At 39.5% G+C, this 15,417-nt stretch overlaps 1 protein-coding gene across 1 annotated transcript; it reads right to left on the bottom strand.

Annotated features, from left to right (window-relative positions):
* Positions 1–3,445: 3,445 nt before the first annotated feature.
* Positions 3,446–13,816, bottom strand: LOC140948495 (adenylate cyclase type 9-like). The gene is made up of 3 exons (XM_073397737.1): positions 10,073–13,816; positions 8,658–8,702; positions 3,446–7,223 (listed from the first exon to the last, which is right to left on the bottom strand). The coding sequence occupies exons 1-3, from the start codon at positions 13,523–13,525 to the stop codon at positions 7,203–7,205; spliced, it is 3,519 nt and encodes a 1,172-aa protein (XP_073253838.1). The 5' UTR covers positions 13,526–13,816; the 3' UTR covers positions 3,446–7,202.
* Positions 13,817–15,417: the final 1,601 nt, after the last annotated feature.

Consider the following 15,417-nt stretch of genomic DNA (forward strand, 5'->3'; position numbering starts at 1 on the left):
TGAGAATTCACTATTCTTTCACCCTTCTAAACGGAAAAAACCTGTAAAAAACTAGAAACTTCTCTTTTCAATTTTTTTTTGTTTGTTTGATCACGTATGCACTTTTGTTATCTATTTTTTGCATCGTAACTTTGGTTCCCTGTCTTCTGCCTGACCAGTAACTGACGGCAAAAACGTTGACAGCGACGTTAATAAGCTCATTTTATAATTTATAGCAAACATGTAAAATTCCTTTTTTATGCAAGTTTTATAATTATATCAGTGCAAAAATATAAAGGAAATTAAGGCTCGCTGTATTCCAATCTAAGCATAAACATATACGGTTATGTTCACGTACGCCGGATATGTAACTGTGAAAATAAGCAACCACAACTGCAACGGTAAGTTTTATAATATACCAGGGCAAAAATATAAAGGAAATTATTAAGATTTAAGCATAAACATATACGTTTATGTTCACGTACCCCGGATATGTAACTGTAAACATATTTGGGGGCTTACTCAACCACAACTGCAACGGCAAGGAGGAAGTAAAAAAAAAAAATTCTCATCAGGAATACCCACATACAAAGCAAAATAAACCCCATTTCATGAGGTGTGGGAGAATCGGTCCTAGGCTTTACGACCTTTACAAGTCGCCGGTTAGTCTGTTCAGAGTCGGTAGACCAGGAGCCATCACTGCGGGGAGGAGAGTTAGACGAGAACTCGATCCTAGGAAGGACGCCCGACCTAACTTTAGAAGAATAGGACCTTTGCAGCTAGTCATTCACGTGGTACAAAACCGCCATGCTGGAGAGCAAAAGTCGCACTGGAACAAGAACGACAAAGGAAATTACCGTTTTAAATTATGTATGCCTTTTTTTGTCTTGTTCCAGTGCAACTTTTGCTCTCCAGCATGGCGGTTTTGTACCACGTGAATGGCTAGCTGCAAAGGGCCTATTGGCGAATCCTTGTTTACATTTTTTGCCTCACTAACACAGGCTTATAATTATCTGATGAAGCTAATAAAACGAAATTTCTGAATATTGAAAGAGTAAAACAATCTCAGTTATCTCTAATAATTTGAGCCCGATATACCAAATTGTTTCGGAGAAATTCTCTTTGAAAAAACCCCAAAATTTACAAAGAATGCATGAGCTCATTAACGTTTTGCCGCCCAGTAACCTTGCAGTTTTTAATTGCCGCTATTTTTTTTGTTACTGATGGCAAAGAGCTGAAACTTGCACAAACTGCATAAGTTAACCAGCTATTTTAATTTTTGAACCTAATTGGTATATACGGCTACATCTTCTGTGGGTATGCTAACGAGCAAAACTGTAGACTATGACGTCACGATGGATCCACCTATTGGCTTAATAGGTCATTTGCACGATGGCGCCATTTTACTACTTCGACCAGAATCCTTTTCGTTCTTTCTTTCATATTCAAATTTTGTAATCCTAGTGAGGTTTAAATAACAAAAGCCCTAATTTACACAAGAAAGCAAAACCCTGAAGGATTCTTGTCGTAGTAGTAAAACGATGTCTTAGTGCAAACGACCTATTACCATGCAGGCTGCTCCTTAATCTGAGAGAGAAGGGCTCCTGGTCTGTGGGAATGCTGTATATTTCCCAGGGTCACGGTAAGAATGTTGGGTTGTGCAGCATCCTTCTATGGTCTGAGGAGCGGTCCCCGAAGAAAAAAATGTGAAGTGAAAAAACACGCATCTATACTTACTGCGCTTTTCACAAACATGCGAATCCTGAAGTTCAAAAGCCAACCGACGTTTGCGTTTTTCGCTGCCGTCAATCATCTTAACGGACCTCTTAGGAAACAAAACTTTACTTTAACGGGTTCAAAAGGTCATAGATTGTGATTTCTGATTGGTGGATTTCGATCCGTTTTGTGAGTTTCTGTGTTTCAAGGTTGTTGCTTGTGATCGTAATTATGATTGACGGCAGCGAAAAACGCAATTGTGAAGGCCGCTTTTGAATTTTACAGTTCGCATGTTTGTGAAAAGCGCAGTAAGGTGTAGAGGGTGATAGGCGGGGTATAAGGCGGGATGCGCTGTGCCCAGATACATACAGCTAGTTTGACTCTGCCTCGTCCCCAGTCGCTCGCGACCGCTGGGAAATATTTGAGTTAATTATAGGAAAGCGCTCGACGTTGTGCGCTCGTTCCTGTCATCCCTCTCTCACGCTTCTCGTGTCTCTCTATCGGCTTGTCTCGCGTGCTCGCGAGGTCTCCAATCCCCACTTAGCCTTGGAAAAGCATGTGGAGGAGGCAGAGTTTGACTAATCAGTCTGTTTAATTTATTGAGAAATGTCGGGATAGCTTTTTAGGGCTTAGCTTGTTACTCTTTGACAGATTTACAGTATTGTTATATGAATGGGTGGGGAACAATGATCCCTATTGCAAGCCTGTTGTCCCATTCCTCTCCCAGCCCAGTGACTGCAAAGCCTGATTGTCCAGAGTTTTCCAATCATACTGTCCACGGTATATACCAGCTGTTAACTGTGTAGGGCAAGGGCAAGAACATTCACCACTATCACTCCTTGGGGAATGCAACTGGTGACCTAAGTTCTCCTCTCTCTCTCCTTCTAAGATATCTCCAGAAGTGGCTGACAGTAAGATCTTGGGAGGAGGCAAAGATGCCAGTACCAGAGACCAATTGCAAATCATAATGTGAGCTCTGCAAATCGAATCCCAGCCAAATGCCCAATTCCGAAAACCTTGGCAATATACCTCTTCTGATTGACCAGAAACTTACCAATGAGCAGCAGCATTTCATATCCCTCTTGAACTAATTGCCAAGTAGCCTGATTCTCAGAGGATCCAGGTTCCAAGCTGCCAAGTAACTGAGAGCGACCTGCAGAGTCATGGGTTCCAACCGTCTGAGAATCAGACTAAATGCCCCAGATCTCTCCTTTCCCACTTGTATTCAAAACCCACCATCAAATACCCTGGTCCCCAGTTGGCTGCTCTTAGGTTTCTTAAGCCGTGTGGGGGCTGGGAACAGATGGAGAAGTGGCTCCTGTAAGCATGGTTTTCAATACCTCATTCCAGTGTAATAACGCCCGGTATACCCTTTGACTGGTCAACCTTGACAGTTAACTTAAACACTCGCATCAATCACTTTGCTGTGTGCAAAGAGTCCGACAAACACACTGTTTGACACAAGACAGTTTTTCTGGAAGCGTGGCAGGGTAGTGGGTGGACCAAGGTATTCTAAAAAGATGCTTACAGGCACTCATCCTCTCTCCTCCACAGTTTTTTGCTCACTTCACTGGCTGAGAGCATGGTGCAGGCTTGTGTACTCTGAAATAGTGCAAGGGGTGATGGAAAGTGCCAAAATTGTGACTAGTTAGGAACCAAAAAATTGCATAAAACTTTCAACACAATCCATCTCTTTCCTCTTAGAATTTTCTTTAAACTTTCCTCATTCAAACTGATCAACTTTGCTTGCTGTTATAATGGTCAGATTTATTGAATTTGTTGTATTCAGCAAATTGCCTGGAAAAGTTAACATCAGGTCAATTAACACTAAGTCAGACTAAAGTTCCATGGCAGTTGATATAAATAACTGGTAGGAGACAGTATTCCTATGACAGCTATTTTAATTAACATTGTCAGATATTAAGGCCTCACACCTACACAACAAGACTGCAAGATCATGTGGGTAGCTGTCAATTCCTCAAAATTTGTTCATAACTTCACAGTTGTCAGTGCAACAGAAGTATGGTATAGAACCTAACAAGAGTTAACCTTTGATGTTTTTTTAATTGTAGAATTGTGCAGAGGTTGGAAATTTCTTAATGAAACTTCCCATAATGCTTTGGGGTCTTGTCGCTTAGGTTCTCCGACAATGTTAATATGAATGAACAGGCTTTTAATTTTATGAAACAAGGTCACAACAACATGCAACAATCTGACTTGCAATGTAACCATGGAACAGTGACTAGATACCCTTACATGACATTCTAGTGTGACCATTCAAAGGAAAGCTAATAATATTTCCATGGTAACATTGAAAATACGGCACACTGTAGTTCTAACCTTGAAGTCTGTAAATGAAAACCAGAATGAATGACGTGACCAATACATTTGTTTGTCTGATATCCTAACTCTAAACCAAAGCTAATTGCAACTATCTTCACAAGAAGAAATGTACTGAACAGTACTTTAATTAGCTTGTTTAAGTTTCATAATAAATGTAATTCTAGCTTTTCTATCTGAGAAAAGATAATCCATTGTTAATTCTTTTATTCTATAATTATTTATAGACACTTATGTCATGGTGTAATAATATCTTTTGAGCCCGGCTGAAATCCTATGATGTGTCCATTCAAATAAAAATGATTGCATAGTATTATTTATTGTTCAGGATTCTATCAAATTAAATATGGAATATTCTCAATTGACGTTAACCAGAGTTAACCTTATTGCTGAATTGCTTTTCTCAACAGTGAGAAATTTCAGAAAACTCAATAAATGTGAGCCCTGAGTTTTGTTTTATACACCTCCTATTTAACAATGATATTGACAAATTGCATATTTCCCAGATTTCAATTAATATTAATACAATGTTTCAATATTATTAAAATGGCACTAAAACATTTTATTATTTTGTTATTGCAATGGCCTTAGTTCTAAGTCACTGCATGCTTGCTGTCAGTGAATGCTCAAAATTTGTCAATTTCTTTTTTTCATCTTCCAAACATTAAATGAATTCCAAATCTTCACTCCACTGAAGCAAGTCACTTTTTCTACAATGAGCATTTCACCCTGCTAACAGAGTTAGCTTGAATATTTCTTAAATGAACTTCCTCCTTCCTGACTAATCTAAGAAAGATTGAAGCTACTCTGCTAGCAGGGTACAGTTATGTGCATTTTGAGGTGACATTGTAAAACGCATCTGCGAGATTTTTAAAATTATAATAACAGTTTTGAGGATCACGTTATTTTGTCAAAAAAACAAAACAAATTTACAAATGAAAGACAGCCATCAATGAGCAAGCAAATTAAATTCTTAACACACTGAGAAATACTGCGGCACTGTTAAGGTAAACTTCCAATAAGCGACATGGCCTTGAAAGAGCGACTCATGACAGATGGAATAGCAACAAAAACTCAATAGTGAGCTCAGTCAGACTGAGACAGCAACAAAATAAAAGAGCAATACAATAATGACAGGGATGTCGCCTACTTGGTTAGTATCAGCTGGCTTCTCTGCTTAGCATTTCTTTATGGATGGAGTTTTTAAAATAAATTATCCCTGGACTGGCCGCTTACTTTGACAACTCAGCTGTCTACTTAAAAACTTTCTGACAACCCTGATGTAGCATCTCCTTCAAATACACAAAATAACAGATATCCAAATTCAAACTAAGGACATGTGTACCCCTCAGTGAGCCAACCTGTACAGGCAAAGCACTCAGTAGTTTATCATTTCAGAATAACAATAAATTGCACTTAAATGTGTAATCGGTGAACACTGTATGAAGTGGACAAGAGTGTCAGCAAGTTTCAATCTTGTTTGGACTTGTATTTACAGTTATCTACTGGACGAAGAATGCCAAAGCAAAAAACTTTTTCTCACATTTATATCGGAATCTGAGCGCTAGTGTATGTTTCCCCTCAAAACATTCAATGTGTGTACATGAAACAGAATAGTTTTGATCATAAAGAATGTTTTTTCATCCTCATAATGCTTGCATAAGCTCTCTATTTACTGATCCTACAGTCCTTCCCTACAAGTGCGACACAAGAAGTTGCCTTCATTCGATGTATCGAGAATGAGCCTTGCTTTTCTGTTTTTTTTTTTTTGGTGTTATTTTTTAATATTGTTCCTTAGTTGCTTATATTATTGTTGTAGGACTTTGTGTTGGTCAGGGTAAGCACTAAGTCTTATCTTTGCTCCCAGTTGTGCGTGAGAAATGATAACATTACATTACTCTCAAAGTCTGGATAAACTTAGAGTTGATTTCGGGCAGTATTCTTCAGAGCAACAGAATCAAATAGAAATATACACAGGTACAAAATGGTACATAGCAAACGCCAAATAAATACTGCTGTGCTGCTAGCAAGAGACTAGTCAACAACAACTTTAAAAATGAAACTTGGAAATAACATTCAGCTTAATGCATAATAAAGGAAAATCTCACATACTGGTTTTAAGTCTTTTAGCCATGAAAATAAGACTGGGAGGTCCTATGAGATTACTGAAGGCCTTGTAAAATGATTAGGGTGGATCACTAGGACCTCTGGCATTAAGGACCGACTAGAACTCAACTCTTCTTCACCTGAATAGCTACAATGATGGTGTTCAACAAATGCAAAAAGCTATCTTTGATCATTTACTTGATCATTTACCCATAGAAAAAGAATCAAATAATCCACAAAAATGTCTTTTGTTACACCACAGGCCTGCAAATAATATTTTGTTAAAAGGACAAACCAACCAGGTCACAATTTGGATTGGATAACCCAACAACTTTGTCAGGTATACAGTACATTGACTTTTTCTGGGACAAGTACTAAGCAAACCTTCAGCTTCAAATTGATAGTCTTTAGTATTTGATCTGTCCAGTCCTCATGCCAGACCACAGGTAGGATTTCCACAGACATCTACGAAATCCAATTTTTAGTCAGGCATAGTACCATGAGAAACTCTTATTTGCAGCTCTGCACTAAGTGGGAGTCGCGAATTATATACAAAAAAATAAGGCATTTAGTGGCTTGAAACTCGGGAAAACTGGTGTCATTCACCATGCAAAAATCAATGAAGGTACTACAAGAATTCACATTATCATTCTGAAAGAATCACCAAAATCTTATCTAGCCAATTCAGCGAGGGAAAAGAAAATGCAACACCTGTTTATAATACACTGGACATGTGCCTAAAGGCACATAGTGACCTTGAAATTATTATCAAATCTAAATCCTAAATTTCTTCCATGGTTCTATATTGTACCCTTCTACTTTTTTTAACAGATAATTACCTAGTTCTCCTATAGAATACTATGGCATTTTCTTACAATTCCTAATAAAATTCTTACCTTTCAATTTTTTTTGCTTTTAAATATACACTTTGTGAAAGCTGTATTAACAAGCTGTATTATCTAGTTCTCCTAACTAAAGATTCTTTTATATGATTCATATGGTTATCTTGCAATATATATGTGTATAATGTACATTACTGTAATGTATTTTCCGCTATAGCCTCACGTGTTGATGACTGTTTCCTGGACAAAGAAAAGCAAAAATAAACATGTAAGAAGAGCACTCCCATCTCTGGTTTCTGCAATAAAGGGTTTAGGCAAACCTGTTGGCAATTACATTTTTTCAGTGGGAATGGGAGGGGCGAAGGGGGCGGGGGGAGAGGGAAGGGTCAACTCCCACCCTTGTGGCCCAGGATAAATTAAGGAGTGGTGTGATGGGTTAAGTTTGCTGTTTAAACCCCAGTTTTCTTCTTCTTTGAAAATAAAGGACAAGCACCAAAGTGGACGTGTTCCTGTTAAATCATCAACACTATTATTGTTCACATGAAGCAATATGTCCTTGACAAACAGTACCCCTGTTTTTGGGGCACAGAAGTCTTACCCTTCTTACTGAGATAAGAAAAACAACAGGATCCTCATTAGCAATAAAACAACTATGTGGAAAATTTGGATCAAATAAGGATTCTGGAAAACTGCCCACCTACCCCTACCCAAAGCCCAAATTTTGCCCTAAGTGAGAAGTAAGTGTTAATGTTAGCTTAGGGGAGGGGTAGGTGGGCAGTTTCCCAGAAACTTAAATTGATCTGAAAATTTACGGCATGACTACTACAACCAGGACCAATCAGATCAAAGGAAAATAACAATACATTCTGAGAAAGTTTGTTTGAGCCAATCAGTAGTCCTGGTAACGGCCCCAGGGGAAGGACCAAATATAACAGTGGAGGGTATGCTCATCGTCTCGCTTAGGAGTGCAAATTGCAGATTTTTGTCTCATTTAGAATGCGTGGGACAGAAAGTCACTATATTTGCCCATTCAGGTATCGCTTACGGCTGTGCACAAAGAAATTTACAGTAAAAAATGCCCTGACACTGACCACACAGATATCAGATGAACCCATTCTACGTTAACATCTTAACCACCATAAAACCCCGCTAGCTCTAATTTTGATGTCTGTTCTAGTATGGTCTCCTTTAGGAGTCAGTTTAAGTGTGAGCCACACCCATGGGGGTTAATTTAATGTTAATTATTATTTTAATTTGGTCTCCCTAAGGGGTTTAATTTAAGTTTTCCGATGAGCATCCCCAACACTATTATGCGGGAGTGCCCTCCCCCAGGGTTACAGCAGTTGAACTGTAAATCTTAGGAAAAGCAGACAAAATCCAGGAAAAGAGTTTAAGATAACCACACCCTAATTTTCCCTTGCATGGATCTGCATGTTCCACATAATAAAAAACTGTACAAACACACCCTGTTATTAGGAAGAATTTTCCATTAACAAAACAAATTGTAACATTACCAGTAAGGGGCAGCATAGCTAAGTTCCTGACTGGAGTCAAGCCCTTAACTTTCTCAACGATTCAGTTTTCACAGGTTTCAAATTCCACCACTCCCTTCCCACAGCCCATGCCCTACAAACAATGCAAATTGTTTCACACATGATAAGGAAAAAAACAAACCCTGATTCCATCACTGTTGCCTGTTTCACATTCACTTGTCGAATCCTAGAAGACAAAATGTGGATGGTTTTAGGTCCTTGCCACCTAGTTCTCTGGTTATCCTGCCACTGCTGTAAACTGTTTTAACCCTTTAAGTTCCAATAGTGACCAACATAAAATTTCTCCTAACATTATCCACACATTTTCAAGAGCTAAGGTTATGAGAATTAATAAAATGATCACTAAAGAGAAATCCCTTGATCTTTCATTAAATTCTCTCAACTAATTCTTATAGGAAATGTATGTAGATAACTTTGGAGAATTTGTACCTGTATATTAGGGCTTAAAGGGTTAACTGGGCTGGGATAGCAGGGCTTGAAAAATGCCTCATTTGATAGTGTGGGACAAGAGGATTTCTTCCTGGGCAAGAAACTTTTCAAGTTTTTGTTGCCCAATGGCAAGGGGTCCAAGAAAGTCAACCTCTGACAAAATCATTAACATTTACTAAGATGAGCAAGAAGTGACCTTGGGCAAGCAAAATGTCAGAACTGCTCGCCCAAAGGACAAGCTTGAATTGAAGTTTTTTTTCTAGCTCTGGGTCGTGGTTGAGGAAGGAAACATCTTTAACCTAACTAAAAAGATAAACTGAATGATAAAAATAGAGGGCGTAAAATGTAAATCTTGCTGCAGTCTTTGTGCTAAATCATTATGCTTATTATCCATTATAACAAGAGTTAAAATGATAAAACTATGCCGTCAGGACCGTTCATAAGACTTAAGCATGCACGTTCTTAACAGTAACAATTGTACTTGACCTACTGGGAAAAAAGTGTTACCATATCTATTAAGCCTCCCCTCTCAAATAAGCCCCTCCCCCTCTCTATTAAGCCCCCCAATGGTCCCCTAATAAATATTATTCTTCACTAATAAATGATAGACTGTATTAATCAATCACAACCGAAAAACTTCGTGTGGGCTGATCTGGGATGGTTTATTTACCAACAAGTTCAGATTTGATTCTGATCCTTGGCTGCATGACCTAAAACTTCCTGTACTTGAGCTTTTTCACTTTGTATTCTAGTTCTTTTAGCCCTATAAATATCAATTACTAGAAGATAAACTATGAAGACATGAAATGGCAAGACTCCATGGACAAAATCCCACAAGGTGGCCATTCAAAAGAAACCCCTCCAGTAGTGCTTTTGTGTGGCCATTTTTGTCTTCTTTATTTTAGAACATGAAATGTTAGATTTCACACATATATTCATTATTTACAGTATTTCCTCGAATAATAGCCCGAGGTGACTATTATTTTCATTATTCAAGAGAAGGCGATTATTTTGTATATTTTTGTCTAAGGGTGGGGGGGATTATTTGAGGGAGGTGAGGGATGGCTATTATTCAAGGATATACAGTATGTTATAAAGAGAACATACCGTTCTACGTCCTGTAAGGAGGTATGTTGTAATATGACCCTTTCCTTTAACAGGGATTGTTCCTCTCCGCTCAAAAGTAAAGAATTCATCAAGCAGTTCTTTAGAGGCCTCACTGACCTGAATTCGACCTTTCACCCCTGTAGAGTCCATTCTACTAGCAATATTCACAGTGTCCCCCCATATGTCGTAAAGCAGCTTTGTTGAACCAATCACTCCTGCCGTGAGTGGTCCTGCATTGAATCCAACCCTCAATACAAATTTGAATCCAAGCATGTGCTCGTTGAACCTGTCAACAACCTTCATCATCCCGAGAGCAAATTCTACCAGTTGCTTTAAGTGGTCGTAAGGATGCGCATCTTTCTTAGCAACACCTTCTGGGTAAAGCCCTGATCCTGCCATGAAAGTAGATCCATTTACCGTCTTGATTTTCTCAACTTGGCTGAACTGCACCTTGTCCGAAAGAAGATCATCAAAGTCTCCAACAAGTTCATTGAGTACTCTAATACATTCTTTGCCACCCTCGAAATTCTCCTCATAAAAATCTGAAAAGTTGACGATCGATGCAAAAATGACCCCAACATTTTCATAATTGCGAGAGTAATGACTCGAAGTCCGCAATGCATCAGCAACATGCTTGGGAAAGATACTTTCAAGCAACCAAGCAGCTTGCTCTTTATGAGTTTGTGATTTTCGTTTGTCTTTTGCAGCTTCTTCATCTCCACTGAAATTTCGACGCACACTCATCTCTAACTGTCGGTTTAGTATGCACACAAACACTAACAACAACGCAATACAGACAATGATTTGTCGACGTAAAGAAGCAATTTCCTCAGGTAGCTGAAATGCACAAAAGTCATCAAAACACAACAAAGTAATGTAAGTAACTGAAAACACGGCAGCCAGACCTGTCTTCATCCATGACGTCAGCTGAGTGAAGTTACAGAAATGTAGTAATGCAATGGCAAAGATTAGTGAATAGAAATCCCTCACTTGGCCATTATCTATACCAAGCTCACTGCAGTTCATGAAATTAGCAAAAAGAGTTCCCATGGGAAGACACAGAAGAAGTGCTCCAATCAGATGGCTGGTAAACCAACCACTTATGCATTCAACTACGCGGTTCACACAGGCAGAATACAGATGAGGAAAGGCACGGGCAACAGTCAAAAAGAACAGTGTTACTTCTATGAGTAGTGAGATCGGCGACAAAATAATAACAGCTAGTTGCACAGGACGGTAGAGAGTAAAGCCCAAACCCACAATTAAGAGATAAATAATGTTTGAAAGTAGTACATCAATGAAAAAGTTAACTCTCGGAGATGCAAATGTTGTTACCGATGGATTAAGCAAAGTGCAATCTTGTCCCTCGTTCTGATATTTCCTCTCCAGATCTTTGTTGTGAAACTGAAGTGTACAAGTGTTCATTGATTTGTTGAAGTACTCATCCCCAGACCGTTCTTGACTCATCATATCCACAAGCTGTTGGTCATTCTGGGTACGGAGTGTGTCTCTCATTAATGCTTCATTTAATGATAGGCCCATCATTTGTGAAGAACGCCTGTCAACTGGAACTTGTCCATTAGACTCCTCCTCCTCATCATCAGATCTCACCGAGGCTCCAGAACAACTATAATATTCCATTTCAATGACATCTTGTTTGTTTTTAAGGTTACCCTTGAGTATCTTGGGACCACTGTCAGAACTTGATTCACCTTGACTTGAAATGTTGGAGTCAGAGTTAACAATTGCATAGGATGATGTCACTTGTTCTGAAATCTTAACATGTTTCTTATTTCCTCGGGGGCTACTGTGATGTGTCTTATTCATATTGACGTGGATCGAGTTCAGGTTTGCTGTCTTCTTTTTACGCCCACTAGGATGAAGAAGATTCATGGGTTTCTTCATGCCATTTTTTCGACCTACGATAAAGTATGTCTTAATGCCTTCTAACCCTTGGTAACGTGAGCTGCCATGCCCATCCTCAACAATGTAGTGGCCAGCAAGAAACTTTAATGTCGTCTCAGTTATGTGAACACGGCCAGGCAAGCCGGCCGTTTCCATGCGATTTGCTAAATTTACATCATTGGACCAGACATCAAACTTGAAGCGCAATGTACCAACAATACCACAGAGGACAGTTCCTGTATGGACACCAACTCGCATGTCAACTTCATTTTTGGTGTCTGCATCAAACTCTTTGATTTGCTCCAGCATGTCTAGACCCATCTCTACACAGTTGAAGGCGTGATGGGCTGTTGCTTCTGGGCAACCTGCAACACAGTAATAACAATCCCCAAGAGTGCTGATTTTCTCACAATTATTGACTTCCGTGAGGCGATCAAATCGTCCAAAGAGATCGTTCAAAAGCCTCACTAACTGCTCCGCAGACTTGTTGGAAGACATATTTGTAAACCCGACAATATCGGCGAAAAGAATGCTTACGTTTTCCATACGATGCATCTGAAAAGGCCGGAAAACCATCTGGCCTTTCTTTGGCCGCTTCCTTTTACCGTTGGAGTTGTCTTTAGTATCTTCTCCCGTTTCTTCGTCCAAGCTGAGTAGTTTCTCCGCGACGAGGTTGGGCATGACGGATCGAATCATCTGTTCTTTCATTTGTTTTTCCACTTCCAACTCCTGACGCGCGACCACGCATTGGCCAACCTTCCAGAAAGTGCTACGTTCGCGAACTTGAGCCATGAAAAAGATCTGTATCCCAAAAAGATGAATACACATATGGAGGGCCAGGCGACAGATGATTTCCTTGGGCTTGGACTCGGTCTCGCGATCGATGACCACGTCGGAAAGGACTTCATGAGCTACAGAAAAAGCCACTGTCATCATAATACAGATATATAAATGATGAGAATGGATCATCGTATAAATCAACATGATCGCGCATGTACACATACAAAACCGAGCTGGGTTCTTCAGAGTTGTTGGAAAAGCGAAAAGCGAAAGTTCCATGGCGATTAATAACACAGAAGCGAGCAGCGAAACCAAGGAGGCACATTTCTTGTACATTCTGCTGAATTTTGTAAACAGCATAAGCGCGATGACCAACACGAGAAAACAAGCATCACCAATAATCAAAATCTTTAGTTCTTCTTTATCTGTCGAGGCTTTAGTAATATCTCCAAAAGACAAAACCGCAAAAAATATCCCCCAAGTGACGCACACGAGGCAAATGAACATCAAAGCGTGAATTAGACGCCTTTGGTTGTGAGCGGTAAAACGTTGGAATTCTTCTTCCAAGATTTTCGAATCGAAAGAGGGCTTCCACCACCGTGAAGAAGCACGTTCGAAAAACAAGGGAATACAGCCCTTTTTCTGCCGTGTATCGACTTGCGAGTAAGATCTTTCCTTCTTTACAGAAGCGAAGGAGGGCTTCAAATCGACGCTGGCCGATTCAGCATCCGTGCTAATGGAGTATCCAGACCTTTCCTCGCCGGCCATTTCGGGATAACACAGAAGACAGCTTGCTTTTCGAGGCTTCCCGGATGATTCGTTGTTGATCAGCAACCCAAAATCATTGCTTGAACGTCTTCAAGTCATTTTTAAAGTGCTTGGGCCGGCACAATTTCAAATGAGAACGCTGCTACGTGAATGAAGTCAGCCCATGACATCACGAAAAAATTTAAGCATTTTCCGAGCGAAAATTTCTGAAATTTAGCGCCTGTAAACTTCACTTGAAGAAAACATGCATACACGCTTCACTGAGGCCCCTTTTTTCCGAGGCGGTGTAAATCACGTGACCTATTCCACACGTGACAGCTTTTGGAGCAGTCTGAGTGGTTGTGAGGTTTCGAGCTATTTCTGAAGGGTGGTGTTTGGTATAAAAGGGCAGCCGGTTCGACATCTCAGCGCGCTATTTATAGAAATTCTTCACATTGCGGTCATACATGTTAAACCACTTTATGCTACGCGGAAAACAAATAAACCTCTAAGTGCGGTTTCGACTGTCAAAGTTTGGCCAAAACCAGGGGTAAAGGATCCTTCTCTCCATTTCACATATGTAAGCCGGGCTTGATTGAGTTACAATCAGAATGGAACCTCGATTTAAACCTCTATATAACAAAGTCCTTAGGAAAAACGAAGGATATTTTTCACCCCAGTAATAGTAAAAGAACCTCAATACAGCCGGCGAGACTTCTTTGTAATTTATATAGCAAGCATATTAGTTTGTCATTCCCTAGGCCCTTCGTCATAATTTATTCTCGAGGCTCCACTGTCAGAACCCCTATATTTAATGAGGAGTTGTCGCCAGGTTGTTTAACTTCTAGTCTGTCATAAATAGCTCCAAAAATATTTAGCAGTACTTTAACACTTCTTTAACTAAATTTGGTAAACTGAAACTCTACTGAAAATCAACATCGCCAGCTAAAAGAATGGAAGCAAGCCAAGAGCTCACATGTGAACTGGACTCCTTTTTTTTGAACCTTTTAAAGCTTTACGTTAGACAGCCGTGGGGCGAGGGAAGTGCTGCTCATCCAAGCTTAAGTTGGTGGTTTTCTATGCTGGAGTCGTGAATTAGTCCTCAAAGATCTGTCAGAGATTGGGCATTTGTCAGTTATTATAAAATTGTGAATTTTCTCATGTTGTACTACTTAAGTGAACTGTCCAAACTACTCGGCATAAAAATAGTGGGAATTTATTGGTGTTCTTTCTTCAAAATGGTCGCACCCTTGCGTTGGCCGTCATCTTAAAAGATCGTATCAAATTGTGAAGGAAAGCGACGACGACCACTGATAAATATTTCGTATGAAGTGCCATCACAATATTTTAAACTTGTTTACTGTCCAGTCGTTTTTTCGATTTAATTAGGTGAACTATAATAACGCTTTACTCTCTGTATTGTAGACTTTTCCCCAGAGCCGTGCTGCATAAAAGCGCTTCTTCTTAGCATGGTGTTACAATTTTCTGAGGCCGAGAAACTGATTCATTCGATTAAACCCAATACTGATGTGCCACAACAGCCGTACAGACGAAAGTTATTTCGTATTTTATTTTCCGTTATTGTTATTTTTTCTAGTGAAAATCACTTAGGGTTTGCTATTTCAGGGTTTTCATACTCTGGCATCAAACTCAGCGCGATGTCTAGCATATCTACCGGCTAGTTTGTCTCAGTTGGCTCGAATCTTTAAAGTGCTTTTAGTTTTTAAGTTATCACATTTGAAACGTTTAAAAGTCAAGGTCATTTTCCTCCTCTGGAAAAACCACGAAACTTAACTTCATTTCCATGCCAATATAGCATTAATCCAGGGGCATCTAGAAATAGTTTTCCGGGATAAAAATAGCTCGTATGTAAAGCCTCAAACGCTATATATATTTGGGGTTGTTGCCAAACA

Source organism: Porites lutea, chromosome 9 (genome assembly GCF_958299795.1).
Source record: "Porites lutea chromosome 9, jaPorLute2.1, whole genome shotgun sequence".
Lineage (NCBI taxonomy): Eukaryota > Metazoa > Cnidaria > Anthozoa > Scleractinia > Poritidae > Porites > Porites lutea.